Below are 17,188 nucleotides of genomic sequence, written 5' to 3' on the forward strand. Positions count from 1 at the left end.
CACAAACTGAAATACCAAAAATGACCCTCTTTTAATTTAAAGTCACAGTGCAGTAATGTCGCCTAAATTTTGGAAACTAATATTAGTTCAAACTTTACACATTACCCCTCCCACTAAATAGATATATTTCAGCTTGCCATATATCACATTTTTTTTGCACGGTTTTAATTCTACTGTTTCCTTTATTTTACCAAACTTTATATTTTACCATTTCCGCCTAAACTAACATATTTTTATGCCCAATTTCTTTTCTCACGCATAAACATAAAAAAATACAAAAACAAACATATCCATTTCATATGTTAGATAATCACACAGAAATTCAGTAGCTTATAATGATTTTGATCAAAGATAATTTAAAAAATCAATCACAATTTATTAAATCAATCATCATCGGTATAAATAATGCAAGTCTTTGGAGCAAATATATTGGGGTATTAAATATTAATAATAAGACTTCACTTTGGTCAAAAGACAAACCCAATTTTCTAATATGAATATTTGAAAATTCACATTTAACTAGAAAAGTGACCCCGCGTTGTGGGGGTCAGATTTTGATTAAACGATTTCGGAAAGAAGATCACGATACATAGTTTATTGATTTATTTATTGAAACATAAACCTCATCTAATCAGCAAATGTTTTTTTCATCATGCATTTTCCATGGACAGATCGTCCCGTTTTGCATTTTCTTCATGTTATAGACTTTTTTTTTGGTTTTATAGAAAAGATTGTACTTTTCCTTTTTTTACAATTGAGGAAATATAGTTAAAAAAAAAATTTCAATAACTGTAATTGCAGCATAGTTCTTTCCAAAAAAAAAAAGGGAACTCGAGTTCATGTTCTGAACCACCCTTGATGCTTTTTCCTAATGAAATGCACATACATATATATAAATGTTGGAAAAGTAACAGATGCTGATTTTGGGTCTGCATATCTTCAGACGCTTGATCTACAGTCTGAAAAAAAAAAAACATCAGTTTCAAGAAATATATCAACTTCAAGAGATGTATGAACATTACTTGTTGGTTAAAATCTTGAAGCCTAAAACTGTTGTGGTCATATATTATCTTGCTTAAATCAATAATTAAACGCGTTTGAAACCAATTTTTGTATAAAAGAATTCAAGACTAATGATATGAGGACAGAACTAAATGAATTGAAGAAATGACTTACAATATTTTTGAAAAAGCATTTCGATTTTCCATAAGATTCCATTGAGCTTCTGCACCCGATGCATAATAATCACAGATCATCTTGGGTAACTTCTGCTTTGCAAGTGCTTCATATTCCATTACATTGGTAATCTCCATATTTGAAGCAAAAGAAAACTCACTGAAAAATGAAGTATAAGTTCAATTTGGAGAAGTGTAACAATTTTTATTTCAACTTATCATTCATATATTAAATTTACAAAGTTCGTATTACATGGAACAATACAGATAAAAAAATATTAGTACCTCATGCTCTTGAAATCAATCAACTGTAACCCTTGATCAACGTCTTGAACCCTGTCAACATTTCAGCCATCACCACCAAAGCAGGCAGTGACGACTCTTGCGTCTCCTACATAAAGTCGATAACAACAGTTAACAGAAATCTTGGATTTTTTTGTTTCAATGGTGTAGTTAATTCCATTGACCAATGTGAATTAAAATCTATGTTGTAGAAGTTTCATTTTGTCTTAAGCTATGGTCAGCGAAATCATTAAAATGGAAGAACATGACACCTTTCTAGCAATGCCATAAAATTGGTTCTCAAAGGCAAACGTGAACCATTCTCCATATGAAACATGTAGCTGGTGATTTGTAGCAGATTTCAGTTTTCCTATAATCAGTGGCTCATATTTCAGAGAAAAAGAACTCTATAAATATTCAAGTTGATGCATACATTAAGCAGAAATACATAAGAAAGTCAAAACTTGCCATGTGTATATATTCAATCAGTGAATATCTCCTTTTGTTACCTCTTATTTCTGATTGGTTCCATGCCTGGTCGACACTCCACAGGCTTTGCATCCCAGTTGGTTTACTCCAACATTATAATAGTTGAGCTTCTTCAACATTGAAAAAATGCTCCTTTACTTTTATATGATAATTGCAACAGAAAAACCCAGAGTTAGTTTAGTTACCTGAACAAATTCAGTAACAACAGGGACTAAGAACAAAACATAAGAAACCAAAATGTTATCACACAACTCTCTATTGCGTCTATCATCCTCATCGCTCTCCTTTTTTTATTCCATTTCCCTGTAATCTTCAAGGCCTTTTCTAAGGAAAGAACCAACACTCATAGTCTTAAATTTGTTCAATTTCATTGAAATGTAACTCTAAGAACTCAAAAAAGAAGTAGTAACCTGAGGATTAAGTGTGGTACGGTCAACCAAATTGTCCAAAGTAATCAGAAACGTCAATCAATCTCGTAGTCGTGGGTGATGAAGTTTCAGTTCACGTACTGTACTGATATGGAATTGGCAAAGGTCCAGAGGAAAATCGACAACTACAAAAAACTTTAGTCATATTAGAATAACCCACAAACAGGTAGTAGGTCCACAAAAATCTGATTAAAAACAAAAAAAAAACAAAAATGAAATTACCTTTCTTTGATGTGACAGAGTAGTGATGAAGCAGAAAATCTTTATTCATCGGGTTTGAAGCAGATCCATTTTAGGAACCCTAATTTCATAAAACATATCATTTTATATGAACCCAGATATTGAAATGGATCATAGTTCACAATGAAATTCTTACTTGGTTCAAAAACTGAGAATCTTTCGGGGATTCAGTCTCTTTAGATTCTTTGAAGTTTTCAAACGGGTTCATATTCAATGTTTCCTCAGGCGACACACCAACAAAAGCTGAGAACATGTTGAGTTATAATTTATTGCAAAAGTAGAATTACAAAGGGTCAAAATGGTCATTACATACCAGATTTCTTTGGCTCCTTTGGTGCTTCAAAGTCATTTATGGAGTTTGTGGCTGCAGGTGGAACCTCTGTTTTAGTAGGAGGCACATCTACAGTCACAGTTCGTTGGGAAGCAGGTCCAGATGAGGCGGCTAATGGTGGTGATGGAGCCGGAAACAGAAAAGGTGAGCCCGGTGTCTCGAAGCCGACATCGATACGGTGGCAAACCATCTGTCGTCGAAGTTGGGAATCCAGTACGCATCTGAAATAGAAGATACAGGAGAAAGATGGACATGCAATTGATAAGCATAGTAGTAGAAGGAGCAAAACCGATCGGTGGGGTGCTTTTAGGGCTTGTGGGCGCCGACGATTCTGAAACTCACTTTCTACGGTAGGAGCTGGTGGAGGTCGACGATTCTGAGGAGAAGAAGAGAGGCTGGAGTAGGTGGAGGGCAGGAAACGCCCAATATTTCTTGAGCGTAGACAATACCGTAGAAAGGAGGGGGTATGAGGCGGTGGGTTTCTGTCCGAGGAATAGAGAGAGTTCTGGAAGGACGGAAGATATTTCTGAGATGCCGCCTGGAAGCGGTGACCATGGTAGCGTTAAAATAATCCATGAACAGTAACTGTGGTCAGGTACTTTTCCTAAAGATTGTCAAACTTTATTATGTATATAAATTTGTCTCCGCAGGGGTAATCAACTTTCACTATAAATACAAGGTCCTCCAAATTTTAGAGGCATTTAGAGTTGATATTAGGGATGAGGAGCGGAAGCGGGTACCTGCTTTTGAAACTGGAACCGTCTTGGAACTGCCGGTTCCAGAACCGAAACTGCTTTAGGCGGTTCCGGTTCCGGTTCCTAAAGTTTAAGAACCGCCTTAAGCGGTTCCGGTTTCAATTCTCATTTTTACGAAACCGATACCCGCTGGATACCCGCCGGTTCCGGTTCCAATACCGGGGACCCGGAACCGTCGGTTAACCGGAACCGGTACCGACGGGTACCCGCATTTTTCTAAAAATATATATATATTAAATTTTTATATTTTGGCTGGACCTAATTTGTTTTTAGGGTTTTAGATTTTCATTCTTAAAAAAAACGCCGCCTTTTCTCGTCACTCTCCTCTCTCCCCTCTCAAACCAGTTATCGTCCAGGACTTGAAATTCACTCGTCTCTCTGTCTCTCACATTACCAGTTTGCCACAAATAGGCAAATACCACATCGATCAAAGAAGGGTAGAAGACGACTGTGGACCACGTCGATTGATTCGCTGGAGTAGACCATCGTGAGTACCACGTCGCTCCGATCATCCCTACTTAGGTTCTTCCTTGTCTCTCTCATCGCTTGATTACCAGTTCTAACTCCTCATTTAACCTAATCGTTCCATCATTCTATCTCTATGAACTCGGTCGCCCGCTCAGGCAATCTATCTGACTCCCAATAATTTCCACCGAATCAGGTAATTTCTAGCAGAATCGGAATTTTGTCCTTTCTTTGTGAATATCGCTAACTATGGTTGATGTTACATAGTTGCCAAGAGGCGGATTGTTCTCCTTTAATCGCCAATTTCATCAAGTTACTTGCGCTTAAGGTTATTTGCGCAAACCAGGTATTGACCCTGAATCTTTCCCGCTCAAGTTTCTCTTTTACTCAATTTAATTCAATATTTTTTGGGTTCGGAGCATAGCCAATGCTCCATGGGTTGCTTGAATTTATTTAGGGGTTGAGGTCCTGATATTAGCCTATGTTTTATCTCGACTTAAATCTGTAATTGGCTATCTGGTAGGGCTATGCGACATTGATGTGTGTGTGTGTTTAATCAAACGTGCTTCAGATTTGGTTCATCTGTTGGCAAGCATAATAAATCATACCATTGAACTCTTTATTAATGTCATCTGCATTTATTTATACTAATGTTGGTTGTGATTTGTTTCATTTTGTTCCCTGTTAGCTAGCATAACGAATTTGGTGATGGAGACGAAATTGATGTAACTTGCACTTCTAGGAGCTGGTACAAAACCTCAGGTACAAATATTTTAGTTCCAATGCATCATTTCTATCTTCATAATTTCTATATTCCCACATAAAAAATAAAAGCTTTGAGAAGGTTGAACCTGTTACTGCTTTCTGTTAAAATGAAAGATAACCACTTGTGATACTTGTTTGAATCTCTTGCATTTCTATATCTGTTACATAAAAAAAACAGAAAAATGAAAGATAATGACTTGTGTTGTCATTTGACATATTTAACCTCCCCATAGGATGTAATGATATAGTAAGTTGAAAATCTTGTGATATAAATTGAACATCTTTCATTTAAGATTCTACACACGAGTAACCTATTGACTCTTGCACTTAAATTATAAAACCTATATTAATTTCTTGTTAAAGTTTGAAATCTCTGGAATGACTCTAAATTTCTTATTTCCTTATAGATTATGGATTCAAATGTATTTACTTTCTGGACCAAAAGTTCCATTGATGTTGATGCTAGATGTGTTAGACTAAAGTCAAACAGTTATACCACAACCAATATTATTGACATGGTTGCTGCTGCTTGTTAAATTTGTCATTTCTACAGCTCTACTTGTTAAATTTCACTTGCTGGGAAATGTTTTCTATGATGTTTTTTAATTGTGGGAAGTGTTTTTAAATTTTAATAAGTGGTTATGTAAAAGATGAAGTTTTTATAATTGTTTTATTTTCACATCCTCCACTTCTTATGTTTGTAAATTTTAATATCCATGTCATGTACTCTATAATTTATAAATAAAAAGTTTTATATTTAAGAAGTCGGGTACCCGGAACCGGAACCGGTTCCGGCGGTTCCAGGAGCGATTTCAATTTTCTAGGAACCGGTGTAGGCGGTTCCGGTTCCAATTCCAAAAATTTAAGAACCGCCGGTTCCGGGAGCGGTTCCGGTTCCAGCTAAAATAGGCGGGTACCCGGTTATGCTCATCCCTAGTTGATATGAAAAAACTAAGTTTATATCATTAGTCAAAGTATGTGTGACCCTTAGATATTGTTTGGACCTAATGGCTATAATTTATCTCTTTATCCATTATTTTGATTGCTATATTTTATGAATCTTGGTTGTGACACGTTATCCAAAGACTTTTCTTCATTTTTCCTATTGGCTAGACCTTTATACACTTGTGGTGGCTTCAAACCCCCTTCATCATTATTCGTGGTTGCTCGTTTCCTTTGCAGAATGTTGTGTATGCGCAAAATAGTTCATTTATCATTAACAATATCCTTGTTACCAATAATATTCTCTATAACATCAATGAGTAAGACATCACCGAGGAACTGTTTCGTAAGGTAGCAATAATACGAGTGAATCTCCCGCCAATAGATGAGAGGTTTCTGAGAGGGTTGAATTGCTTACCCAAAATAAAACTTGAGTGGTTAGGAGGATCTGAATCTAGGTCGTGAATAATTTAACATCATGTTCACTTTGCGTAGTTTTTGTGTTTTATATTGAATAAAACATACACATGAATATTACATCCCTTTTATGGTGACATTTTATAGTGATTATGATTATATTGAAAATATAGTGTTTAGAACATACCTTACAGTTATATTTGAAAGCAACTTACACTTATATTTGAAAGCAACGAGTCATGTGAAAATTACAACATGGTGACTCAGCGATGTATGTACTAGGTTGAACTGTAACATTCCGTTTAAAATCAATTAAATAAATAATAAACTCTGAAGCCCCGAGATGTAATTATTATGAGTATTTTAATGCCAAATGCTATAAATTGGATTTCGGGGGTTAAAAGTGTAATTTTGGGGTTTAAATTGTAAAGACTTTTGAGGGTTGAGGGTTGTTTGGTATCTTTTGGACTTAGATTGGAAGAATTCTTGGAAGCAAGGGGCTATATGGTAAATTTGGGACGTCAATTGAAAGCCTTTTGGGATGGAGGGACCAATTGTGTTAAAAGGGCTGAAGTGTATTATGGGGCCGGGGGTTTAAGATTGTGTCCCGCTTTCCCTCGTCGCACCTCCAAACCCTAACCCTATCTCTAACTTCAGCCGTCACCTTACCAATCTCTAGTTGTCACCCCTTATGCCTCCCGATTCCTTCAAGTTTTCCGGCCAGACGACGATCCGAGCGGCCACCATCGTCCATGCCGACGAGAACCAAGAACGGGCGTCATCTTCTTTCCTCCTGTTGCATCGCCACTACCACTTCAACGGAGGTTTCACCGCCATCTTTTGTCGTTGTTGGTCGCTGCTGCTTTCCGTTCTCATGCTACCATGTTCCAGCCACGACCGCCGCCTCCGATTCCATTCCATAGCGGCTAGACGCCGCCGCTACCGTTCCGTTGAAGACCAAGATTTGCCACCGCTGTCGTTTAGGAGGCTGCTACATCCCGTCGACGCCCTCCGTTCACCGCCGTTTGGTGCCGCCATCTTAGATCTGTCGTCGCATTTAGCCACCAGGTGGGTGGTTGGGTTCTTTTCCGTGCAAGAGATGTGTGTGTGCGTGTTTCAGATGCTATCGTGATGTGTGAATCACTGTTCCATCGTGTTTGTGTGTGCGTTTTGTTGGCTGGCTGGAGATTTAAGAGAGCCACCATGGCAACCAACCATGGTGGCTGCCGCCATTTGTTTTTTCTGCCACCTTTGTCCACCGTGTGTAGTGGAATCATAATTGGGCCTAATGAACCCTAATTGGTCAAAGGACCTAGTTATTGGGCCTATTGGGCTAATATGGGTTGGAAACCCTAATTAGGGTTTAGAAAACCCTAATGCCATGAAACCCTAATTTGGGACTTATCGGGACCGCATCGGAATTATTTAATGAATTTAAAATATTAATTAATAACCAATTGTAATTAACCTAAGGCCAGGTGGGACTTAATAGATTAAGTCCTTAATGGGTTAAGTAGGGACACTTAACCCTAATCATCATTTCATGAGAAAACCCTAATCTCACTGGGTTTATTGTTGGGCCTTTCTAGTGGGCCTTGATGATTGGATTATTAATGAGCCATCCAAGAATAATCATATAGACTAGAGTAATTAGTTGGGCTTTAGGATAAGGCCTATATGAAGGATTGGGCCCAATTGGGAAAATTGGGCCATAGATGGGTCATAGTTTGGGCCTTAATGACTATATGATGTTGAGCCTTAGAATAAGGCCATGTATAGGCTTGGGCCCAATTTGGAAAATTGGGCCATATGTTGGGCTTTGGTCCATGGTTTGGCTTTTGGGCTTTGGATTGGGCCTTGAATTGAATAAATTTGAGTTAGGGTAAAGTAGTCTTTTACCCCAAGTATAGAGTTGTGGTTATGTGTTGGAACCCAATTATTAATTGGGTATTGTTTGATGTTGACAGTTCGAGAATCTGTCAACCAGCAAGGGGAGTTTTATCTGCGGGGCTTCAGCAGTGCCAGGTGAGTCTTCTCACCATACCAATGGGTCTAAGGCACCAAGGCCGACCCATTTTATGATAATTGGTATACTTGCTATGTAGAGGTGTGTGATATGTATGTATGTGTGATATGCGGTAGATATAGCCTTTGTAGCTAATGGTAGAGACAGCCTTTATGGCTGATGGTAGAGATAGCCTTGTGGCTAATGGTAGAGACAGCCTTTATGGCTGATGGTAGAGATAGCCTTGTGGCTAATGGTAGAGATAGCATTTATGGCTAACGGTAGAGATAGCTTGTATATCTAGTTGATATGTGCTAATGGTAGAGATAACTTTTATAGTTATTTGATATGTGATATGTGGCAGAAGTAGCTTTTATAGCTAATTGATACGTGCTAATGGTAGAGAGAGCTTTTATAGCTATTTGATATGTCATATGTGGTAGAGTAGCTTTTACAGCTGATTGATATGTGATAACGATAAAGATAGCTTTTTACAGCTAATACGATATGTGTTATGTGGATTGTGTGTGGGGTATGCTCTGGGGGACTCACTAAGCTTTGTGCTTACGGTTTACAGTTTTGGTTTCAGGTTGCATCGATTTGGAAATGAAGGGCTCGGATTGATCGCAGTGCACACACCAATGATTTCCTCAATGAATGGTTTTGGGACGAACTCTGATAATTATTTCACTTAATGATGATTTGGAATGTTTGAAATAAATGGTATCAATGTTCTAGTCATATTAAAAATGAAATTTTTACCTTTGATTTTTGGGTCGTTACAAGTTAGTATCAGAGCCTTGGTTTGAGGGATTCAGACGTACTTTCGGGTGTGCCTGAACTCAAACTGAGGATCTGTAAAGTTTTCAAAAGAAAAATGTTTTAAGTAAAGATTTTATAAGATAAGAAAGGGTGTGGTGCATGCAATCAGCCGGGCTCAAGTAAGTTTCCCAGAATACCCACATATGTTGTTTGTTATGATTTGATTATGAATCTGTGAATCGCATGCTAGTTAGAGCTAGGGGAGATGCATGTGTATGTTGTATGAACTGGTAGACTTGCATGCTAGTGTTGAGTAGTCAGCAATAGGTTGGCCTGATATGTGATGCTTGTAGCCGCGAGAATATTGGATGCCATGCTGGAATGAGAATGATAATTGGTATTTGTAACTGTTGTGTGTATGCTTTTAAAATTGTATATGGTTAGGATCTTATAGCCTTAGAATAATTGATTTGGCCTTATTTCTTGTTCCTTGTTTGGTTGTGGTCCTAGGGTAGAGTCTATTATTCGAAAGTCTATTAGATCCTGTTCTGTGTATAATTTGCATGCATAAGGCAGCCGACAGTGAGGATGGATGGATGTGGATAGCGCGAGTTGCGATATGTGGGCTGAATGTTTTATGACAGTTCTTTGGGTCGGAGTGCAACTGCACGAATGTTGCTTGCTTGTGCTTTGTGGAACTCTTAAGCGATGGGATTCAGCTACTAAGCGGATGTGACAATATCCAGGAGGTAGATGACTGGCATCGTGGGGAGTTCTTCAGCAGCTGATGGCAGGGCGAGGTTGGGAACCTAGGAAAGCCTAGGATATGCTCCAGTGAGTTAGTGGGGCGGTTCGGTGAAGTTGGGAATCTAGGGGGAGCCTAGGAGGTGCTTCAGTGGATATTGTGTTGTTGTTTAGCAGACATTTAGTACATCATGGGAGTAGGTGACTTAGAGGGTCCGTGATGATTCCGGAGGAAAGTATGGATAGGTTTGGAAGGTAGTATTGGGCCCGTACTACTGAAAGCACAGGATCCATACTCGAATCGGGGAAAGTCTTGGAGAATCTAAGAAGCCTGGGAAGGAGAGTTCTTGGTTATGATTGGACTGTGGGGATAGCCGCTTTGCCAGATGAGGATGAGCACACATGAGGGAGGACCAGGGTTTGGTCCCGGCTCCGGTCAGCGGAAGGACTGTCAGGGTTTTGAGTGAGTCGTGGGTCTATTGTATCGGACGTCATGGATCGATTATGCGATTTATTGCACTTTCTGGATTGGATACTATGTCTTAAGGATAGTTAGTAGCCCGGTGTAGAGCAAAGGTCGCTCCAACTATGGTAGTTCAGCCGTTGACGATTGGACTGGCAAGTGGGTTAGGGTGCGAGTCCCTGAATGATATAATTTCTAGATCTCGAGAGCAGGGAATTGGTTGGATCACGTTGGGAAGGGGGAAACAGATCGGGTGCCTATATTGAGGGTCCCGGAAAGAGATCCAAGAGTTCGGGTCAGCTTTTGAGAGGCCATCAGGGCAGGATTCAGTGCCGTTCTTGTGGGAAACTGCACGAGGGTTTTCGCTTCAAGGGTTTTAGTAAGTGTATATCGGGGTTTGTTTCCCCATTTGTGTTTGGGGTTATACCTTCAAACATTGTCTTATGCTATTTGCATACCGTGAGTTACGGGGTGGTTAGTGAAAAGTGGTTTACCTCTTTGCTGGTTTGGAGCGTTCAATGTTATCTGGGTCTAGGGTCGGGATCGGTTCAGAGATATGATGCGGAAGGTTTACAGACAAGATTGGTGACTCAGACAATGTGCTCGAGTCGGCTTTTGGAGGCACTAAGGGAAGTGGTTTACTGTTGAGGCTTGGCCTGGACATCGGTTATTTGGACTACAAGATATAAGCGGGGCATCATTTCAAGGCGTCTGAGATTATTAGTCTCTCTGGGATTCGGGAAGTGTCTGTCTGATCTTTAGGAGTGTGTGGAATCTGTGCTATTTCAGTAGTCTTGGTAAATATCCTTTCTCCCTTCCTAACCTAACCTTCTGTTTCCGTGGTCCTTCAAATCTCATGTAATGCAAAGACTTAGTCGAATCTAAGTGGGGGAGAACCGCGCATGTATTCAGTACAGGGACATGTATGAGATCGGGATGGGCTTCTCGTCCCTATCGAGGGAAAATGGCAGCCCAAGGGGTTATTTGGTTTGAGGGTTGTGCGAGTTGGGAGTCCGGTAAGACTCCCCGCCATGTGAACCACGTCTTCCTCGGGGCTTGATAACAAAATTTGGGGAAACAGGTTGGGGCTCCAGTCATGAATCGAGTTCATTTCGGGTGACCGGTCAAGTATGTGATTGATTCCACATGCGTATGAATCGATAGATCAGGGGTAAGGTATTGGGCTACGGTTGTGAAAGTGTTGTAAGACTACGGGGGAGCCGTAGCATTCACTAGTAGTCAGGTAGTGTGGAAAGTGTTGTAAGACTATGGGGGAGCCGTAGCATTCTCTAGTAGTCAGGTAGTGTGGAAAGTGTTGTAATACTACGGGGGAGCCATAGCATTAACTAGTAGTCAGGTAGTGTGGAAAGTGTTGTAAGACTACGGGGGAGCCGTAACATTCACAAAGTTGGCAGATGGTGCTAGAGTGTTGTAAGACTACGGGTGTAGCCGTAGCATCCACTAGGTTAGTAGATAGCATGAGCGCGTTGTCAGACCGTGTAAGGAGTAGTAGTACCCACCAGTTCGGGTGTAGCAGTGATGACATGGTAAGTCCACATATTGGTTTACAGAATTACCCAAATGGATTAGTTCTGGTTGAGCCAATGATAAGACTGTAGAAGCGTCACTACAGTTATGAGACCAGGGAAGTAATAGACTGCTTAAGGATGTGTGAGATAAGGCTACCATTGGTCAGGTAGCAATCACTTTTAGTCTTGGATTTGATGATGACAGGATTCGACGCATGGACCCGATCGGTTAGATCAGAAGGTTGTTAGAGCCACAATGGCATGATAACTAGTAGCAACTAGTCTAGAGAAGGATTTCGTTTAGAAGTCGTGTGAGGCGACTAAGTTGGAGTCCTTTGGCTCCGCAGCCGGGCCGAAACCCGGTATTTCAGATGTTTGGCGAGCGAATTGAGGCCCAGGAGGTCTCGGTAGCTGTTGGAAAGCAGCCATGTGGCAACATACTGCTTCAGGCAGTTCAGTGTTCGAGCAGATTCAGCGTTTGGGCAGTGTAGTATTTGTGTTTAGGGTTGAAAGTTCGGATGGAATAACAGATGGCTTGGGTTACGCTAAATGACTTGTGGGGATAATTGGGTCTGTGATTTCAGTATTCAAGTGGGAGCCCCAGGTTATCAGAAGTTGAGTAGTCAGTTGAGGGATAAACATACTAGATTCAACGATAATGATTCAGTATGAGTGGTCTGTCAGGGATTTAGACCATCTTGAGACAACAGATTTCAGACCGAGTAGATGTTATCTTGTTGTGAGGATTTCGTTCACTTGCGGATTTTAGGGCTATGCGAAGATTGGTCGCGGCTACCTCGGGGAAGGCTAGGGTGTGCCCAGGATGGTGACCATGTTGCTTGAGTGGTTTGGCGCATAAGGAATGGTAAGGAATGATTTCGAGGACGAAATCTAATTTAAGTGGGGGAGAGTTGTAACATTCCGTTTAAAATCAATTAAATAAATAATAAACTCTGAAGCCCCGAGATGTAATTATTATGAGTATTTTAATGCCAAATGTTATAAATTGGATTCCGGGGGTTAAAAGTGTAATTTTGGGGTTTAAATTATAAACACTTTTGAGGGTTGAGGGTTGTTTGGTATCTTTTGGACTTAGATTGGAAGAATTCTTGGAAGCAAGGGGCTATATGGTAAATTTGGGACGTCAATTGAAAGCCTTTTGGGATGGAGGGACCAATTGTGTTAAAAGGGCTGAAGTGTATTATGGAGCCGGGGGTTTAAGACTGTGTCCCGCTTTCCCTCGTCGCACCTCCAAACCCTAACCCTATCTCTAACTTCAGCCGCCACCTTACCAATCTCTAGCCGTCACCCCTTATGCCTCCCGATTCCTTCAAGTTTTCCGACCAGACGAAGATCCGAGCGACCACCATCGTCCATGCCAACGAGAACCAAGAACGGGCGTCATCTTCTTTCCTACTGTTGCATCGCCACTACCACTTCAACGGAGGTTTCACCGCCATCTTTTGTCGCTGTTGGTCGCTGCTGCTTTCCGTTCTCATGCTACCATGTTCCAGCCACGATCGCCGCCTCCGATTCCATTCCATAGCGGCTAGACGCCGCCGCTACCGTTCCGTTGAAGACCAAGATTTGTCACCGCTGTTGTTTAGGAGGCTGCTACATCCCGTCGACGCTCTCCGTTCGCCGCCATTAGCCACTGCTTGTGCCTCCATCTCAGATATGTCGTCGCATTTAGCCACCACGTGGGTGGTTGGGTTCTTTTCCGAGCAAGAGATGTGTGTGTGCGTGTTTTAGATGCTATCGTGACGTATGAATCACTGTTCCATCGTGTTTGTGTGTGCGTTTTGTTAGCTGGTCGGAGATTTAAGAGAGCCACCATGGCAGCCAACCATGGTCGTTGCCGCCATTTGTTTTTTTCTGCCACCTTTGTCCACCGTGTGTGGGTGGTAGTGGGTATACATTGGTGTGAGTGTGTATTTTCCGATGAAATATAGTATGAAGTATGTGTGTGTGTTATGCATAGCCGGAAAATCGAGGATAGCCACCACCACCACCATGAGGTGGTGGCTGCCACCACGTGTCACCGCCGACCACCACTAGGTGGCTGTGTGTGTGTTCACTTTTTAGTGTGTGTTTATTTTTGGGTTGTAAAATGTAATTAAAAGAAGAATAATGAAATGTAAACTCAAACCACCGCAGTAGGGTGGGGGCTGCTGCCACCGGCCGCCGTGTCGGGTGGTTGTGTGCTTTACCTTGTTGTATTGATTCGGTTGGGATGCTTGAAACCCTAATGGGCCCAATGAATCCCTAATGGGCTTAGTGAAACCTTAATGGGCCTAGTGGAATCATAATGGGCCTAATGAACCCTAATTGGTCAAAGGACCTAGTTATTGGGCCTATTGGGCTAATATGGGTTGGAAACCCTAATTAGGGTTTGGAAAACCCTAATGCCATGAAACCCTAATTTGTGACTTATCGGGACCGCATCGGAAATATTTAATGAATTTAAAATATTAATTAATAACCAATTGTAATTAACCTAAGGCCAGGTGGGACTTAATAGATTAAGTCCTTAATGGGTTAAGTAGGGACACTTAACCCTAATCATCATTTCATGAGAAAACCCTAATCTCACTGGGTTTATTGTTGGGCCTTTCTAGTGGGCCTTGATGATTGGATTATTAATGAGCCATCCAAGAATAATCATATAGACTAGAGTAATTAGTTGGGCTTTAGGATAAGGCCTATATGAAGGATTGGGCCCAATTGGGAAAATTGGGCCATAGATGGGTCATAGTTTGGGCCTTAATGACTATATGATGTTGAGCCTTAGAATAAGGCCATGTATAGGCTTGGGCCCAATTTGGAAAATTGGGCCATATGTTGGGCTTTGGTCCATGGTTTGGCTTTTGGGCTTTGGATTGGGCCTTGAATTGAATAAATTTGAGTTAGGGTAAAGTAGTCTTTTACCCCAAGTATAGAGTTGTGGTTATGTGTTGGAACCCAATTATTAATTGGGTATTGTTTGATGTTGACAGTTCGAGAATCTGTCAACCAGCAAGGGGAGTTTTATCTGCGGGGCTTCAGCAGTGCCAGGTGAGTCTTCTCACCATACCAATGGGTCTAAGGCACCAAGGCCGACCCATTTTATGATAGTTGGTATACTTGCTATGTAGAGGTGTGTGATATGTATGTATGTGTGATATGCGGTAGATATAGCCTTTGTAGCTAATGGTAGAGACAGCCTTTATGGCTGATGGTAGAGATAGCATTGTGGCTAATGGTAAAGACAGCCTTTATGGCTGAAGGTAGAGATAGCCTTGTGGCTAATGGTAGAGATAGCCTTTGTGGCTAACGGTAGAGATAACTTGTATAACTAGTTGATATGTGCCAATGGTAGACATAGCTTTTATAGTTATTTGATATGTGATATGTGGCAGAAGTAGCTTTTATAGCTAATTGTTATGTGCTAATGGTAGAGAGAGCTTTTATAGCTATTTCATATGTGATACGTGGTAGAGTAGCTTTTACAGCTGATTGATATGTGATAACGGTAGAGATAGCTTTTTACAGCTAATACGATATGTGTTATGTGGATTGTGTGTGGGGTATGCTCTGGGGGACTCACTAAGCTTTATGCTTACGGTTTACAATTTTGGTTTCAGGTTGCATCGATTTGGAAATGAAGGGCTCAGATTGATCGCAGTGCACACACCTATGATTTCCGCAATGAATGGTTTTGGGACGAACTCTGATAATTATTTCACTTAATGATGATTTGGAATGTTTGAAATAAATGGTATCAATGTTCTAGCCATATTAAAAATGAAATTTTTACCCTTGATTTTTAGGTCGTTACATGAACAACATAGTTGTAGGCAAAGCAGCAGACCTCAATGGAGGGGTGACATAGAGAGGAAATGTGACTGATCTTTAAGTAGTGGGGAAACATAGAAAGGATATAAGAAGTGTCTATATTTAAATGGGGCTAAATATGATTTTCTAACGTATTTGGGATTCTATAATTTGATAATCCAAATAGAAAAGTTGATATCCATCTTAGTTTAATACTTTCCTTTCCACCTCAAAATAAAAATTGACCAAATATTTGGATTTCAATGAACACAGGTAATCACTAACCCTTAATTTGATATTTGTTTCAATACACCCAATTATATAACCCCTATTTATGATAAATAAAAAGTTATCTATCCAAAATTGCAACGGCCAGCCATTCTATAGCAATTTCCATGACATAATACCTATAAAATCAATATCTAAAGTAAGCCTATATAGGTAATTAAAATGTGATTTCTTATGGTGGTCGACGGTGGTGGTCGACTTCTGATGGTGTTCGACTACGGTAAAATGTAGCACCCGACTTTTAATACTTACATTAAGAATCCAATACAAGTACTTATCATCCAGATCGATTTAAAAGATATTTAAAATATAATGATTCGGGTCGGGTGTCACAATCTCTTTTCTTCAAGTATCTAATTCTTAAATAAATTTACCTTCAACGCACATTATAAAAAAAGATAAGCTACGAAGATATTAGTGAGTAATCCTTAAAAATGATACACATAATAATCATGATATAAGAATACACCACTCATCGATGTATACTTTGTCAAGACTCATTTATCAACTAAATATTCGCAACCCAACCATTTACTCTAATAACAATATTAATGGACTTACAACTACTCAAGCCGGCATTAGACACTCACAAGATATTATTCTTCATATTCTCTCTCTCTCTCTCTCTCTCTATATATATATATATATATATATATATATATATATATATATATATGCACACATTCTTTTCCTTTTATTCTTTTATTCTCTTTATTCATATTTGAACTACTAAGCGCTTTTCTAATAATATATATATATATATATATATATATATATATATATATATATGAACATTCTTTTCATTTTATTCTTTTATTCTCTCTACTCATTTTCTTCATTCACCAACGAGACTCGGTAACTATTTGTCACCCAAAGTAGTCACAATTCAATAACGACTTTACCCCGCAAGCTGTTAATCTAATCGACAAATCTCGGTAAATTAGGGTATTTAACCGGTAATGAACAAATTAACATTTAACAAATCACCGGTTTAGTAACAGCACCATATCAAGAAATATAGTAACACATACTCGGGTCTAACAATTCTCTACAAAATATCACATAACCGTAATAACGGGACAAAAAATACATCAGCGAATCACGTAACTCAACCATGTATTTCCCGTATAACGATACAACTCCTCTATTAAAATCTCCTTAGAATGCTTCCTGAAAAACACCTTTAATCATGCATGCCATAATCTCCCAATTGACACGAAAGAGACATTTTTATACTCTGGGGCGCGCCATGTTATGGTGTTGATTATGATGGCATGTGCGGAATTAGAAAGATC

General features: G+C 39.8%; 1 protein-coding gene and 1 long non-coding RNA gene across 7 annotated transcripts; one reads left to right on the forward strand and one right to left on the reverse strand.

The window, feature by feature from the left end:
* Positions 1 to 768: 768 nt before the first annotated feature.
* On the reverse strand, positions 769 to 3,478 carry LOC145121184 (uncharacterized). Of its 6 annotated transcripts, none has more exons than XM_079056968.1 (9): positions 2,928 to 3,478; positions 2,751 to 2,857; positions 2,597 to 2,675; positions 2,357 to 2,499; positions 1,967 to 2,083; positions 1,730 to 1,827; positions 1,461 to 1,566; positions 1,177 to 1,335; positions 769 to 959 (listed from the first exon to the last, which is right to left on the reverse strand). In XM_079056968.1, the coding sequence occupies exons 1-3, from the start codon at positions 3,133 to 3,135 to the stop codon at positions 2,667 to 2,669; spliced, it is 324 nt and encodes a 107-aa protein (XP_078913094.1). In that variant the 5' UTR covers positions 3,136 to 3,478; the 3' UTR covers positions 769 to 959; positions 1,177 to 1,335; positions 1,461 to 1,566; positions 1,730 to 1,827; positions 1,967 to 2,083; positions 2,357 to 2,499; positions 2,597 to 2,666. The 6 variants fall into 6 exon arrangements, with proteins under 6 accessions (XP_078913094.1, XP_078913098.1, XP_078913096.1 ...); XM_079056972.1 differs by having other exon boundaries at positions 1,926 to 2,083; XM_079056970.1 differs by having other exon boundaries at positions 1,967 to 2,265.
* On the forward strand, positions 3,444 to 15,492 carry LOC145121185 (uncharacterized). Its single transcript, XR_013714524.1, has 6 exons — positions 3,444 to 3,540; positions 4,098 to 4,222; positions 4,324 to 4,361; positions 4,433 to 4,511; positions 4,854 to 4,927; positions 15,416 to 15,492. It is a non-coding gene; the product is annotated as an uncharacterized LOC145121185 (long non-coding RNA).
* The last annotated feature ends 1,696 nt before the right edge of the window (positions 15,493 to 17,188 follow it).

Source organism: Lactuca virosa, chromosome 6, assembly GCF_052849685.1.
Source record: "Lactuca virosa cultivar CGN04683 chromosome 6, Lactuca_virosa_CGN04683_v6, whole genome shotgun sequence".
NCBI classification, from domain to species: Eukaryota; Viridiplantae; Streptophyta; class Magnoliopsida; order Asterales; family Asteraceae; genus Lactuca; species Lactuca virosa.

Coding starts and splice junctions, on each gene's coding strand:
- LOC145121184 (XM_079056968.1), bottom strand. CDS start 3,135: ATGGTTTGCCACCGTATCGATGTCGGCTTCGAGACACCGGGCTCACCT. Junction 2,858..2,927: donor AAAGGAGCCAAAGAAATCTG/GTATGTAATGAC, acceptor ACATGTTCTCAG/CTTTTGTTGGTGTGTCGCCT.